The 15,611-nt window shown below is 40.9% G+C and overlaps 1 protein-coding gene across 3 annotated transcripts in view; it reads left to right on the forward strand.

The window, feature by feature from the left end:
- The window catches only part of LOC147799415 (ATP-binding cassette sub-family C member 8-like), a 48,854-nt gene extending 34,140 nt beyond the window's left edge, over positions 1-14,714 (forward strand). For all 3 annotated transcript variants that reach the window (XM_087135920.1, XM_087135919.1, XM_087135918.1), the window contains exons 18-32: positions 316-539; positions 738-898; positions 1,822-1,891; positions 2,410-2,567; positions 3,109-3,201; positions 3,585-3,687; positions 4,368-4,484; positions 5,391-5,502; positions 5,983-6,113; positions 6,583-6,661; positions 6,924-7,032; positions 7,724-7,827; positions 8,431-8,564; positions 8,944-9,006; positions 9,685-14,714. In XM_087135920.1, coding sequence (XP_086992046.1) covers positions 316-539; positions 738-898; positions 1,822-1,891; positions 2,410-2,567; positions 3,109-3,201; positions 3,585-3,687; positions 4,368-4,484; positions 5,391-5,502; positions 5,983-6,113; positions 6,583-6,661; positions 6,924-7,032; positions 7,724-7,827; positions 8,431-8,564; positions 8,944-9,006; positions 9,685-9,822 — 1,796 coding nt within the window. In that variant the 3' untranslated portion in view covers positions 9,823-14,714. The remainder of the gene's footprint in view (positions 1-315; positions 540-737; positions 899-1,821; positions 1,892-2,409; positions 2,568-3,108; positions 3,202-3,584; positions 3,688-4,367; positions 4,485-5,390; positions 5,503-5,982; positions 6,114-6,582; positions 6,662-6,923; positions 7,033-7,723; positions 7,828-8,430; positions 8,565-8,943; positions 9,007-9,684) is intronic.
- The last annotated feature ends 897 nt before the right edge of the window (positions 14,715-15,611 follow it).

The raw sequence follows: 15,611 nt of genomic DNA on the forward strand, positions 1-15,611 counted from the left end.
TGAGCCTGCCTCGTCTGTGACGAGCCTGCCTCGTCTGTGACGAGCCTGCGTGTGGAAGGGCGTTGTGCATGTGTACCAACACAAATTACATTCACTTGTAAAGTAGGAAATGTCGCGTGAAAGCTTGGACATTATCAGTGATGCTGAAGAAACGTTTTGCATATTTGTTCAGGGAATGCTTTCATATTTCAATGCATGCTTTTCTCCACATGGCTCCTCTAGGAAAACATGCATGTGTTATGACATCATCAGCACACAGATGTATTGAAAATTAATTCACTTATTCCAGGTGTCTGTGTGTTTTTGTCTTGTCAGCGAAATCAACAGCCGGCAAACTGGTTGAGAAAGAAGAACGGGCAGAAGGCTCAGTGTCCTGGCGCGTCTACCTAGTCTACATCAGGCATCTAGGCTTCGGGGTCTTCTTCTTCCAACTGCTGCTGCTGATGGGCCGAAACGGTTTGAGTATAGGCACCAACTACTGGCTGGCAGCCTGGTCGGAACACGGCAACACTCTCAACATCTCCCAGAACGGAACCGAGGTAAATGAAGCACCTCACGCTGGATGGTGTGTAAAGGCAAAGGAATTTCCTGCGTTGTAACACTTCGCTTCAATACTTGGGTCTATGGGAGCCTCTGACAAGCGGCTGGTGTCAGTACCATAGACTCGTGTGCTATTCTCAGCCACAGCCAATTGCTTGGGACGCAGTCATAGTTCATTATCTCATCCTCTGTCGCAGGATCCTCTACTTGGTTACTACCTGGGTGGCTACGCAGGTCTTTCTGTGGCCAATATAATCATCGGAGCTGCCGCATCAACGGTCCTGTACATTGGCTCTCTGATAGCTGCAAAGAAGCTTCACAACAGCATGTTGAACACCATCATAAGTGCCCCGCTTAGGTGAGGGAGCAAGTTTGTTTCTGTAATCTTTAGTTTTTGGGGCTCAACCACTTTGTTCTTGAGGATGGACATGGTTAAGTACCATCTGGCTATCTGCAGACACAACTGACGGGGTCAGATGCCAAGCCTGCTCGACTCCCCTCCACCTGATGTCTAAAATGATGATCCTCTGTTTGGTTTGTACTCAAAGACAAAATTTGACGGATCTTGTGGAGGGTGACTGTGTACAGCCTTGCTGTAGTAGCAGATATGAGGTTGTTGCAAGAAATGTTGTATATGAAGAATATTCAGATAACCATAGCAACTCAGTGTTTGCTGTATCTGGCGGGATGTCGGAAGGGTTGTTTGCTCTTCTTTAAGTGGCAAATATTTTGGTGGAGAGGCTCTTCTCCTTCATTCTGGCCCACAGCAATGTTTCATATCTCTCTCTGGGACTAATACTGCTCTCGAAATGCTCGCCAGTGTGGAGGAGATGAATCTGCTGACAAAGTTGGCCATTCTGTCGTGCCTTTTTGAATGTGAAAATCTGTAGCCAAAATAAAAGCCATCCGCAATTGGCTTCAGGGCACCTGTAAAGCTTGAGTACAAAATCGTGCCAATTGAATTTGCCCACAGGAGTGGATTTCATTTAGTTGGTGACTTGCTCAGTTAAGGTGGGCAGCAGGTAGTTCTTAAAAAAAAAAAAAAACTGAGTGCGATTTAGCCCAGAGTGTCAGTGATAAGAATAGCTACCTTTACATTTACGATTTTTACATTAGCTATTGTTTTCTAAGATTTGTTTTCCTTTGTGTTGATTTTATTTTATTGTATGTGTTAATTTATTCATTCTGCACTGTGCTTAGTGTATCAAGAGTGGCTTTTTTGGAGCGAGAGGTGTGCATTTTGTTTTTCTTTGTATTAATTTTTGTCATTTCTGTTATTAGATTCTTTGATACTACCCCAATTGGGCGTGTTCTCAATCGGTTCTCTTCAGACACAGCTGTCATTGACATGGTAATGCATCATAGTGCACATTTCTTTGAAGTCCTTTATTAGGATGAGTCGTTTTGTAATTTGTACTTGCCAAATTAGCCGAATATCAGAAAGTTAGAGGGTGCTGTCCCATTTGTAAAAAACACAATAGAACCACCTCGCCGTCTAACAGAAAGTTAAAGCTATCAGCTTTCAAGGGCTTTTCAGGTGGAAGGTGCCTCCCTCCCCCCTTGGGATTTGGCGGAAGGTTAACAACCTGCTTCACGACTCCAATTTAAAAAATGGGAAAAACTTTCATCAGGGCAGTAAAGAACTTGGAAAAAGGAAATATGGCCATATGGTGTCTGATCTGTTTCTGGGGGGAATGATCATTTGTGCTCAATACAACAGAATTTAGTGGACAGTTTAGAAGCAGTTCTGAAATGTTCTGTTTCTTCCAAGACAACATGTTAAACTGAAGGGACAGGCTTCACTTGCTAAGTTTTGTCATCAGATATGAACTCTTTTTTAATATTGTTATGTTCAACGTTATTCCGCAGCAACTCGGAGGGACTCTACTTACTTTCTTGAGCTTCAGTTTGAACTGTATATCGGCTGTGCTGGTGGACGCCATTGTCACCTGGTACTTTGTCATTGCGCTGATCCCCATCTTTTTCTTGTACATCTTGCTGATGAAGGTTTTCATCACTACATCCAGGTAACGATGAAGACTCCTTTGAAAGTTGGGCACAAATTTGGTGAAGGTGTGTTGGTCGTTGTCCGGTGGTGCGAAGTCCTTGAACAATCCAGCGTAGCAGAATTGAATACTTCGATCACAAGTATATATGCACATAGGGCTAATCCCCAGTTCTGTGATGTTCCCAAACACAAATGCCCTTGCTCTCTCTCGTACTTTGCAAATTGCTATGTAGTCAACTTAGGTCGACCTGTGCCACTATTGAATTTTGTTGTTATAAAATCCACCAAAGGTTTGTATCAGATGGGTACATACAATTTTTCAGTGAATCGCTCTTTGTAAGTTATACATATATTTAGTACCGCTAGAGATAACAGGGAAGTCTGCTCAAGATACAAAGCTTTTAACCAAGATAATTAAAAAAAAAAACCAAGAAAGACATCGAAGGTTCTTTCTAAATACATTTATCTGCCGAGGTGTGAACAAAGTTTAAAAGTATCATTGTTGAGGGGCTAATGAGGTTAAAAGCCATGGTGTGTGTATGTCGTCTGTCCCCCACCAGGGAGCTACAACGTTTGGACAGCATCAGTAAGTCACCAGTCTACGCTCACTTCTCGGAATCACTGGGAGGCTTGTCCACCATCAGAGCCTACAAGTAAGTCTAAACATTGACGAGTCATAAAGCAGAAACCGTTACCCTGTCCAAGGCAGCCAAACAGATGTTGTCTGTTTAAAAAGTCCTTTACACTTTAATTAACATGCTGTTGTGAGTTCAGCCCAGAGAATGTGGAATTTTTTGTCAGAAAAACTTTGTTTTTACTTCAAGTTAGCTGTTCTAATATGTAACTGCTGAAGTAGAGTCACAATTTTAAAAGGCACTTGGAATTTTCTGATATATGAAATTTGCAGTTCTGATGACTTTGTTGCTCTGAATATTTCAGGATTTTTGTTTGAAATGTTTAATGCCTGGAAGAGAATCTTAAGTTATATTTGACACACAGTTTTAAAAGTTCACCTGACCGTTTTGTACATTCGCAGACAGCAGCAGCGTTTCCAGAAACTCCTCGTCAAAAAGATCGAGTCCAGTAACTTGACTTTCTTGTATCTGAACACTGGAAATAGGTGGCTGGGTAGCCGACTGGTAAGTGTTACTTGACAAGCAGCCCTATAACTGGAATCCCCTCCCTGTTCCCCCAAAAAGAAATTGCTCTTATGCAGTTATATCACAAAAGCTCTGTTGAATGGCCCCAAAAAACCAGGAAAGTCATTTTTTTAATTGGAATCTTTGGAAAGGTTTTGGCCAAAAAGGTACATTTACAGTCCCTTGTAATGGTGAAATTTCGATACATTAATTGGTTGTTATTTTTGCATGGTCCAATTTTCCAATGGACTAGAGTTAGTTTTAGATAATGATTTACAGGTCAACTCTTAGGGAGGACTGACATTAAATATCTCGAGGGTGATCTGAATTACTACTGACATTTCTATGTATTTGTAACAAGCTTCTAAAGTGTTACCATTTTTGGTTCTGAAATTCCATATTTTATTTTTCTCCTCTATTATTCAACATATTATAATGATAATGAGATTTTATATTGAAACAAAAGGTTCCCTTGGTGAGTTTTTACAGTTTTTCCTTCCAATCACGGCGTATGCTCAGATATGTCTAATTTTGAAAGAAACACTTCACATTTATGTAACATATCCAGCACATTTATACAAGTCCCATTTCACACACTACTACTGGTGGAGCGGACTCAAGAAACAGGGAACACTCTCCCCGAGTCTTAGGTTTTTTCATTCCAATTTGGAATACTGCAGGACTTGATCGGAGCTTCGATCGTGTTATTTGCTGGACTGGCCACCATGGTCACTGCCTTAACTGGGGGAAGTCTTCAACCCAGCTTGGTTGGCCTGGCAATCACCTATGCTCTCAGTGTAAGCGATCACACGAAAGGAATTTTTATGAGTGCATTGATAACAGCGATTTCCTGGAGAAGCAGATCGAATGGCCTATTGCATGAAGTGAGGCAGAGGTGAACGGAATATTGTATCTGTCACCTCATAAAATATTCCTACCAATGCATTAATGTGAAACATTTATTCTGCATTTATATACAATGCCTGAATAGATTTCTCTTTGTTCCGGAGCCACCACTTAATTTCTCGGCTTGGTGTAAAACCCCAACATGAAGATTTCATTTTGCACGCGATGACTGGAATTTTCTGTGTAAAGCTTTGACGGTACCCCATGTGTCTTGTGTGGCACAACGCTCTGTAGCTATGTGGAGAGCCATGACTGTGCCTTTCATGCACATGCATAAGTCAATCGTACGCTACGTAGAGTTTGGTCACACAATTGAATATACCAGGCAAGTCGGTGACACTTGACCTACAACTCGTCAGTCTGATGACAGGATTTGTTCAGCTGTTGTATAAATCTGCACGCAGATTTATGGATTTTTGAAGTGACATTGTGGATTTTGATCCAGCCGATGACAGCCTAGTAGTAGAAAGCATTTCTACTTTTTTGTGTAAAACTTTGAATTTTGTTAGCATTATGCTCATTTTGATGTTTATTTCTGTGTGTTATTGCTGATGTGGGCAAAGTGTTTCTTATGGCTTCATGTGCCAATCGTATTTTGCAGATTCGTAATTGAGGCCCTGTCCAAGTTTCCTGGCTACAGCTGAGAATAATACAGTCGCCTATCGAAGCCACTTGCCAGTGGCTTTCTGCATTTTGCATAGCACGCTTGTGATCTCTAGCCATAGCCATGTAGTTTAGACATTGCCTAACTTCTACCCAGTTACATTTTAACGCTGACATGGGTGTTTGGCTCACAGATCTCTAGCCAATTGAACTGGGTGATCCGCATGTCGGCCAATCTAGAGATGCAGATGAACGCAATGGAACGAGTGGAGTACTACAAGTCTGTCAAGAAAGAGGACTATGACGGTAAGCAACAAGTGACCGACAGGTGACTGTGACAAGCGACAGACTATGACAAATGACAAGCTTGGAAAGTTCTGTATGAGATTATTTCGATGGGTAGATCTGGCCATGAGAATGTAAACGGTTATAATAATTGAAAACTGCACGTTTTGCACAGGGTGACTTCATTACAGAATTTGAAAAGTGACTAAGATAGTGACAGTGATTGGCTGGCGTGACCATGACTGGAGCTGAGGGGACGAATGTGCTCAAACCAACAAATCCTTTACAAGAAGAGTGATGACAGGGACTCCAGTAAAGTAGTATTCACCTTTGACAGTCTGTTACTCATAGGCTGCAGTGGATCTGGTCTCGCAATGTGCAAACCCCCTATAGAGAGTTATTACACGGATCTCGTTATCGGCAACCAAAGATTTTGCCCACCTTGTGTGTTCAACATCTGTCGAAGGAGTAACTTTATTCCTTTTTGTCACTGATGACCAGGCTTACTAGAGCCAGGCAGCGATTGGCCCGACAGGGGTGAGATCCTCTACAAGGGTGTCTCGGCCCGCTACGCCACTGAACTCGAGCCCGTGCTCCACGACATCGACATCCACTTCAGGGCTGGAGAAAAGGTAACGCTGACATGCTCCTTTATCCCCTAATTCGCTAGGAACCGTCCAACAACTCTTTGTACTCCAGTTTTTCAAGGCATCAAGCAGCAGGACAAGAAACATTTGCTGAGGTCTTGTCTCACGACCTGAAGCCTGCAAAATCCTCCAAAACATCCTTGTAGATTTTCAAGGACCGATGGAGGATTAGGATTACTGGCTGGGCTCTTTTTAAATCTTACAAAGTCCTAAGAAATCAGCCATTAGATTTTAATGGCTCATGGAGGGCAAGGGTTGATGAATGCCCCACCATTCAGTCATTCCTAGGGTTTCTTTCCATGTCTCAGATCTCACAAGTGCACTCTCAAAAGTGTTTCAGCCATCAGAAAATGTCCAGGGATTTAATATAGGGGTTAACAAGTTAATTTGCGCTGTGGACAGAGCCCTGAAGTGCAAGAGAGACCCTGAAATTTTTGTTTTTCCTCACAAATAGGTCGGGATCTGCGGTCGGACTGGGAGCGGCAAATCATCCCTAACTCTGACCCTCTTCAGAATCATCCAGACGTTCAGAGGTGAGCCCAGACACCACCTGACCAAACACGACACATCCCCCTAAAGAGGATTGAACCAGTGCAAGACCATGCGGTTGTGCATGGATTCCAAAATCTATTTCTCAAAACGAACTTATCTTTAAACTCTTGAAGAAGGATAATTTGAGTGTTTGCTCTGACGTTATGATTTGGAACCTGCATGGAACGGTGCTCTCTGACCTCTCCTTAATACTAATCAAACTCTTTGAGTCAAGACATTTTGCTTTTATTGTGACCGCGACAGGGCAAATCTTGATAGATGGCATGAACATAGCCCACCTGCCGTTGGTTGAAGTCCGCCGCCGTCTGGCCATCATTCCACAAGACCCTGTGCTTTTCACAGGCACCATCAGGTAAAGTGGATAAGAATACTCTGGCCCAGCAGAATCAATATTTATAAATGCCCCCAGCCCGAAGTGGTTAACATTCATTTAAGCGTAATGCTTTCCAAGAACCTTTGAGAAAAATAATCACATGATCACTCAGGTGAGACTCAAATTTATAACCTATGACCTGACTAGAGCAGACATCTTGTTGCTTAACGTCCACGATTTCTGTGGATACCTGGCTGGATGGAATGTGGAGCAGAGTTAACTTTAAAAGTTGGTTCCTGTCCATCAACAACTCCGTGTTACATGAATGCTCAGTGCTTTGTTAACTTAAACTGGTGGACTGATCTCAACAAGCCTGGTGGGTCATAAAGGGGTAGGTGTCTGCTCTACAAAGCATGGAAGTATTGGTCTGGGCACAGTGCCACATAGATTGAGATGTGAGTTTGACAGGCGGATTTGCTCTCATTGGCATTCCCCGTCAAAGACGTTTCCATGGTTTTCTGTGGTTTCCTTGCACACTTCTGCAAACATTTCCTGAACGTGACTAGAACATTCAGCACATCCATTTAAAATACCCCTCCCCCCCAAAAAAAGATTGCAATGCATTAATCTAAGGCCTCAGTTGCATTTTCTCGGAGAAGTTGTCACTGTAAATTCTCGATTACTTTGGATTTTCCGTTGGAACTTTCACGCTTATTGTTCCTCTTTCCAGGTTTAATCTGGATGCACGGGGTGAGCACGACGATAATGCATTGTGGGAAGCCCTGAAGATCGCGCAGCTGAAAGATGTGGTGTCAGATCTTGACCTCAAACTGGGTAAGTAGGAAGTATTGCCCAGATACTGTCATTTGCCCCCCTTGACTGCTTCTCAACTTTTTCTGTTTCATCAGCCGAAAATGGCACAGAGTTCCAGAGTGTTGAAGGTCATTTTGAAGCAGGAAGTGCAGTGCAAATTAATGGAGTACGCGCGTGTTGGTTCATGAGCTTGTTCTCGTGCTTATGCCTTTTTTTTGCAAATGATTGTGCGCATGACGTGTTCAACACTCCATAATCCCTTGGTATTGTCTCCAAGGACAGATGAAAGATTTGGGGAAAGGGTTGAGACCTTTCTTGCTTCTGCCCCTAGGGGTCAAGTGGATTGTAGAATCATGTAACGGAATTTGTTTTTGAACCTGTTAATTTCCTGTCTTTATTGCATATGTGTCTTTGGAAAGCATCCCATTATATTAAAATAGGAGGTCAGAGCCATTTTGACCCTGCCTCTCAAATTCATCATGCTCCCCAAGACTGTATTACTGAAAGTTTAATTATCTCCAGTCTTCTCCAGGTGTAATTTCTTCACCGTTGTCTCTGTCGGTTCTTCATCCTCATCTAACGGATAATCCGCCCTCCCCATACTTTTTTTTCCTCTTTTGACAGATGCCATGGTGACAGAGGGAGGTGAGAATTTCAGCGTGGGTCAGCGTCAGCTGTTCTGTTTAGCTCGTGCCTTCTTGAGGAAGACTCGCATTCTTGTCATGGACGAGGCCACTGCCTCCATCGACTTGGAAACGGTGAGTCTTGAAAACAGTGATCTCAACCGTTAATTACTTGTGGCTGAGGCTACAATCGGTTTTACAAGAATGCACAAACAACAGAATTTTTCTCTCACGCTCCTGTGTAGGACTAAGGTAGAAACTCCCTGAAAGTTACAATAAAAGATTTTGTTGTCGAGGTGCTGCGTATTGATTTTTTTTGTCAGTTTGATTTCTTCTCACAAAAAGTCTGAGAATTTTGAAATAGGATCAGGAAACTGCTGTCCATCATGCAGCAGTATGTGGATGGATTCTTATTATTGCATGGCACTTTATGAGTTTAATATAACCAACCCTGAAAAACTTGTTAAAAAACTGCTTTTCACTGATTTCATGGCATTTGTGTTTTTTCTCCTAGGATGCCATTCTCCAAGACGTTGTAGCCTCTGCCTTTAAAGAGAGGACCGTACTCACCATAGCTGTAAGGACCAGCCATCTGTGCAGTTCCTTTTCCAAAATTAATCCTTTGTGAACAGTCAGAATCGTTTTCTTCTAATCCTCTTATCTCCCGTTAAGGCCAGTTCATACTTCAGACAAGTTGAAAAAGTGAAGCGAGTTTGAAGTCACAAAGCATTTGCGGCAAAATTTACTCAAGCTGAAGTGTGTTCAACTTGTGGAAAATGGCAGTGTGACTGTTTTCATCTGAAGCCACAAAATCCTGTGCCGCTTCATTTTGGCAGCAGGTGTGAACCAGCCCTCAGCCTTGGACAGCTTCCTTTCAGAATCACAGAGGAAACTCAGAATTGGAATTGCGGCTCCACCCTTAGAGTCTTTCCATTTCTAGTTTGCTTGAAAGTCAGTTCCTTACAACATTACAGATGGACTATTTCAATATGAAATAAAGTTTGGGCTGAATTCTTAAGAAACAAAAGCCAAGAGCATGCGTCATATTTTAGGTGGTGTTAGTCTCTGAAAACTGTGATGTGAGAATTTATAATATCCCAATAACAATTCTTACAAGAGAGAAGGACTTTGTACATGTGTCGGCTGTTTCTCTGATATCTCATGAGTGGATTTTGATTCAGTTCCCCTGCGTGATGTCCCGGCGTTGGTGCAGGAAAGTGTACTCGTTAACACAAATCCTTTCCTTCTTTTCCAGCACCGTGTGCAAACCATCCTGGACTCGGACCACATCCTGGTTCTGAACGAGGGTCGGATCGCCGAGTATGACACGCCACAGAATCTGCTGGCTCAAGAGGACAGCATCTTTGCCTCTCTCGTCAGGGCTGGAAGTTAAGGAGGTGGTTCCTGAAGCGAAGACACTGACTTAAACCTCACTCATCACAAAAGTAGTACAACTGGCTCAATTTCAGAACACTGGGGAAGTATGAAAAGAACTTTGCAATGACCGTGTCGTAAGTGACCATTATGTGAGTGTCAGAACCAGGGGGAAATGATTATGTTTGGATTGCCAGTGTGGTTTGGAGAATTAAAACTGTTGGTTCCTATTAAGGCCTTAATTTGTTTGTTGTTATCTCTGACTAACGATTATTGATGAAGTCTTTACAGCTTCTTGAAATTTTCTTAAAACATCTGTGTTCTTGAGTAGATAGAAAAAAATACCCACAGAGTATTCTATTTTCCCCAAATACCTCGTCTTTTGACAATTTTTCCAAGAACTATTGTCATGTCTCATGCTAAGGGACAGTAGCACTCAGCTTTAAGTTCCCTTTTTTATATGGTTTTCGTATGATTTAAGTTTGGCACTCTGTGGTTGGTCATTGAGACTTGGCTAGTTCAGTATTCCAACCCCGCTTATGCACATCATTCGATAATTTTCTCTTTGGAGATTAATGATCTACGACATGTATTCAGAATTACTGAGGTTACCAACAAAATTGAAGCAAAGTTCTTGTTCCTGAAGTAAGTACAAAACTTACTGCGATTGTAGGCAGCTCTGTGCTTCAGTGCTCCCAATTTATGTGAGAACTATTATCCAAATTATTGTTTTGAATGCAGATTTATCCACCATTGCTACATAGACGCTGTAAACATCTGGATCCTTTAGAATCCATTGATGTAACCCTTTTCCTTAGATTTGAGGATAAGGTGACCTTTGCTGAGCTCTACATAAAACTCTGATTACTTCACCTACTGTTGCCAGCACTGATCCTATTGCTGGTTAGGTGTGGAGAAATCTTTAAAAAGGCCTGTAACCCTGCCCATTGGTGAATAATTGGGAGTTGTTCAAAATCCCTGAAAAAACTTCCGTTTGGTATGAGACCTTTAAACATCCAAGGATAAATATCCTTGAAACGGCCCTTAAGGATTCACTCCACAGCCAAGTGGTACTTCAATGAGAACATATTATTGTGGGATTGTGTACATCCATCTGCAGTGTTTGCCCCGAAGTGAGAATTATCGAAGAATGACAACCTGGTACGTAGTTGGGATATTGAGCTGGCTTCTGAAATGTCACTGGTTCAGTGCACCCACCTTACAGAATGTCCAGCTTTGTTATGGGTTGTTGTGTACATTCAAGCATTGCACTGCCATTTGATAAATCTACAAGTTCGTTGTTAAAAATGCACTCAGAGATGTGATACGCCCTAGGTGTATTTCACCGATTGGCCTGTGATACGAAAGTTCTGGCATGCACTTGCTGAAATACATGTAGCTGCCTTGTTTTTTCTGTCCTAATTTAACACAGCTTGGTCAAAGAAAAACACTTATTCAAGATGTCTTTTGTCGTAAGGACTTCAAATGTAGCAGGGTTCCGGACTGGAAATATGAAAGGGTTTTATAGTATTTTGGGAAGGTGGTTTTTGAGTTTTGAGTTTATATTTTGAGATCACAAAGTGAGTTTAGTTTTGGTAGGTAGTTTATTCATAGAAAGGGTCCTCATTAAAAATCAGTTGACTTTAGGCAGGGTAGTTTTCTTTGCAGACAGTCTTTTGAACCATATAATAGATATTTTGATTTGCATTTTGTATATACTTGCATTGATTCCTAGGTTTTTACTGTAATCCTCTATGTAGTGTTTTTGAAAAGTTTAAACATTTTCAAAAGTACAAAGTTTACATCAACTTAAGAATATGTATTACAACCCAAGTTTCAAAACGGAAAAATCACTTATTGGTGCCTTTGTTATTGTCTTCTAAATGATAGGTCAAATTCTTGTGGAGTGTGAAAGCAGCACTCTCATCAATACTTTGAGTTTATAATATTCTTACAGTACTTGGTTCAACCAATACAGTCATCTTCGGAATGGTAGCGGTTTTGGTATAAATTAAAACCAATACAAATCCTCAACCTCCTTCAGGGTTCCCGGGCCCAGTTGCAAGTTAATCAGCAAATCGTCGTTTGCCCAGCAAAAGGGTGCAAGCGTGCTTACACCCTTTTGCCGGGAAACATGATCACAGCAGGAAAAAAAAATGTTCCTGGCAAAAGGGCGTAAGAAACACATTCTCTTTATTTAGTAAAAACCAGATAAATTGAACCACAAAATCACCACGGGCTGTACCAAAAACAACCTTGGAACAACTTATAACGCGACTAGGGATTTTTTTTACTTTTAGCAAAGAAATCTTTATAATTCATTAAAATAAAACAGTTGCATACAAATGTCCTTTTGCAGGGAAAAAGTTTTTTTTTTTTTGGAAGTGATCATTCTTACGGGCCAAAGGGCACAAGCGCTTACATCCTTCCTGGCACACGATTAAATATTTGCTTAGCTGATATCTGTGCTAAATACCAGTCACTACTAATGTCACCTCGTGACTTTTGACCGGCAACCTTGTTTCTGCCAAGCAGTGTCCACTGCAGGTAACAACGTTTTTGTGCCCAAGAAAGTGTCTTTGAAATGTTTCCAAGCCTGAGATCTTCAGCTCAGTTTTGATTTTGTCAAATATATCAAGTACCACAGTCCTCAAAAAACAAAAGATTGTTTGAACACGTAGAAGCCCTCTGTATTGATGATGTATTACTGTGTTTACTGCAATTCAGAATGGGATAGACCATGAGACATCGGTGCATTTATTGCCAACACGCTGCTATTATAAGCACATGGATACTTTCCAAAAGGCAGTTTTGTAACTGTCCGAGGAATTATCTTCCACAACTAGAATTGGTCAAAGATTGCACCTCAAACTTACTTGCTATCGAATGTCACTTGTATGTCTGCCATTTGCCCTACTCACAGCACACGCAGGGGGCCGTGTAGACCACGTGATTTACCCCCACTCCATCTTACCATGCACTGCGTAAACACTCTGAAATGATATCAATACACAGGGCTTCCTGAAACAGTCCTTCTGGGGGGATGTCCTAAATGCTGATTTGACTGCATGGATTTTGAAGAAAGAAAAAACTGTGTGAGAAAAAAATCTCTAGCAGCTTTGTCAAACTGACATTCAATTTCGTACCTCGGAGCAATTGCTCTAACTTTTCAAAGAGTCTGCTTTCACATGCGAGGTAGAAGTAGAAGCAGGGTAAACAGCGTTGCATGAGCAGCCGGCCAAACAACAGGCCAGCACAGATTTCTCCTCAGTGAGCACAGGTATCCGCTCTACCTACAGGGTTTGACTCAACTTTGGTTTTGTTATTGAAGGAGATTTGTCTTTTCTTTTTAAGAACCTCCAAATGATCTCTTCTAAATTGTTTAATACAACAACTCCTTTTTATTTAGTTTTATCAGTTTAGATTTTTTTTGAAGACCTACATGTTTTATGGTTGGGAAGGTCTTCAATGCAATGCAGGTTGTCTTCTTTGTTTTTAGTAAATAATTTTAAAATAATTTTTGACTTGTTTCCTGTTTTCTTTCTGTTTTAATCTTACATAATGTGCTACCTCTGCATACATACTTTTTTATCGTTTACTTGTCTGTTTTCTTCATTCCAGTAAACTGTGTGCCAATATTCAGCGGTGTAACTTTCATTTCAAATTATACTATGCTACTTTAACCCTAACAGTCCTCAATCCTCCAACAGGTGAAGGATTGAGGGTTGTTAGGGTTAGTGAGCATTTATTGTAACAAGTGGTAAGTGTCAGGATACATACATTGCTAGCTTGCACAAAATCAATTTTGCTGAAATATTTCTTGTCCCGGATTTCAAGAGAATGTTTCGCGTGTCATTGTAGTAGGTGGAAAGGCTTGCGGTAGCACCATGCGAAGGAATATATGACTTATGAGTATGTGTAGTTCTGAAAAGAACCAAGAGTTTACTCAATGTTTTGGACTGAAGACATCTCACATTGTCTTCTCACATTCAGGCATGAGGCCAGTCGACCCTTCAGCTCTCCGACGGGTCATTGAGAAAATATGTGCAGACGCTCAAGTGTTTGGGATTATGTACCCAGCCCAATGCTCAACTTGCTCAGCACATTTTTTGTGCTAAGCAGGACTAAGCAGAGTACCGGTCTCAAGTAATAGACTTAGCACTGTGTTTTGATTAGTATCCTGTTTCTGCTGAGCATATATATCATTTACTTAACACACATTTCTTTTCTCAGCAGCACTGTGGAATTCACTGCCATAGGCCAGTCACATGGTAAATCATCATAAAATTGGGACTAAGTATAAACGGTCTTCTCGTCCATCCCAAACACGAATAGTAGCAATAGAATGACAGGACCACAGTGTTTGCATGTACATGTGTAATACTAGACCAGAATTCATCACATCTCATCTTAAGTTTTATCACCTCTCCAATTCATGGCAAGTGTCATTTTCTGCTCAGATACGTTCAAAAATTCAGATTTGGGAACATTTTCCACACATCTGGGTTCAGGCACAAGAGAATTGGTAATTACAGTATTCTAAGTTTCCTTTGAAGTTGTGGGTTTCTGACAGCGTAGACTGTAGACAATCTTGACGGTCTCTAAGACTGCATGGCGGTGCCAAAATGTAAGCTTCTGTTCCACTGCCTCTTTTATTCACTGTCAGTTTTGTACAAAATGCTTCATATCTTTAGGAAAGTTATATCATTTGGAAATATTCCTCTAATATAGTTACTTTGTACTTTTTAGTGAAAGATATGCAATGTCCGTCTTTCTTAGGTATGTGTGTGGTTTTTGATTGATATCGATTTACTTAATGTTAAACAGAAAGTAGTTTGCAGATGAATTGTATATTGAAATAGTATTTTCATGAATAATACCAGTGAGTTGTGAAGTATTGAATGCCATTCAGATGGTTTTTGAACGGAGTGGTAGATGACGGTACTTTTTTGTTGAGTCTCTTTTTTCTCTTCTTTTTTTTTCTACTGTAGTGTACTGTAGTTGAAAAGAAAATTGCTAGTTCTGTAATAAATTCATGAAATTTTGACTGTTTCATCAGGAAGAATTTCACACTCAAGGATTGCATCAAGTTATGGCTCACTTGAACCCAGATTTACAAGTCAGAGCACTCATGACATAAATGCAAAATTTGTGTGGCATTTTGGTTTAATGTTAAGTTTTGATAAAAAATTGTTTTATTTCATGCAGCATGAGCACCTTGTAGAAATTATAATTTTTGGCACAGCAACTGGTCTACATATAGCTTCCTCCTCTTCTGATAGACCCTTCTCATATTGCCTACTATTTTAATGGGCAGCCAAAGTTTTCCAAAAGTTCCCCTTCAGTTGGTGACTGGTTTTGCTTCTCATTTCACTTCAAGCAGCGGTGTATCTACTACTTTGTGGTTTGGTAGCTACTGAAAATTTGTTCAGCGCTCTGGATTATTTGTCAGCTATGCTGACAAGCCAGTGTAGTCTACTTAGCACTGGTAGGCAAAAACTAAGGCCACGGGAAATCAGAGGTCACCATAGAATCTGCATTGTTTTAATTTTTGAATAGTAACAGGAATTTTGGTCATATTGCTTTTACCCTTTTTTAAAAGTAGTGTGCATTTAAGTCTACATTGTCAACTGTGTCATGATTCAGAAACTTATGCATTAAAAAAGAACTTGACAAAATGATGGGCTGCTGTTAAAGACATTTTTTCCTTTTTCTGTTTGGCATGCGATACATGTACCGTGATCAAACTTTTGAACTTGAACAGGCTTTAACGTCTTTTTTTTTCTTATTTGAAAATTGGGTGCAAAG

This window comes from Acanthaster planci, linkage group LG04 (genome assembly GCF_054643075.1).
Source record: "Acanthaster planci isolate LZ-2023a linkage group LG04, COTS_SCS, whole genome shotgun sequence".
Classification (NCBI taxonomy): domain Eukaryota; kingdom Metazoa; phylum Echinodermata; class Asteroidea; order Valvatida; family Acanthasteridae; genus Acanthaster; species Acanthaster planci.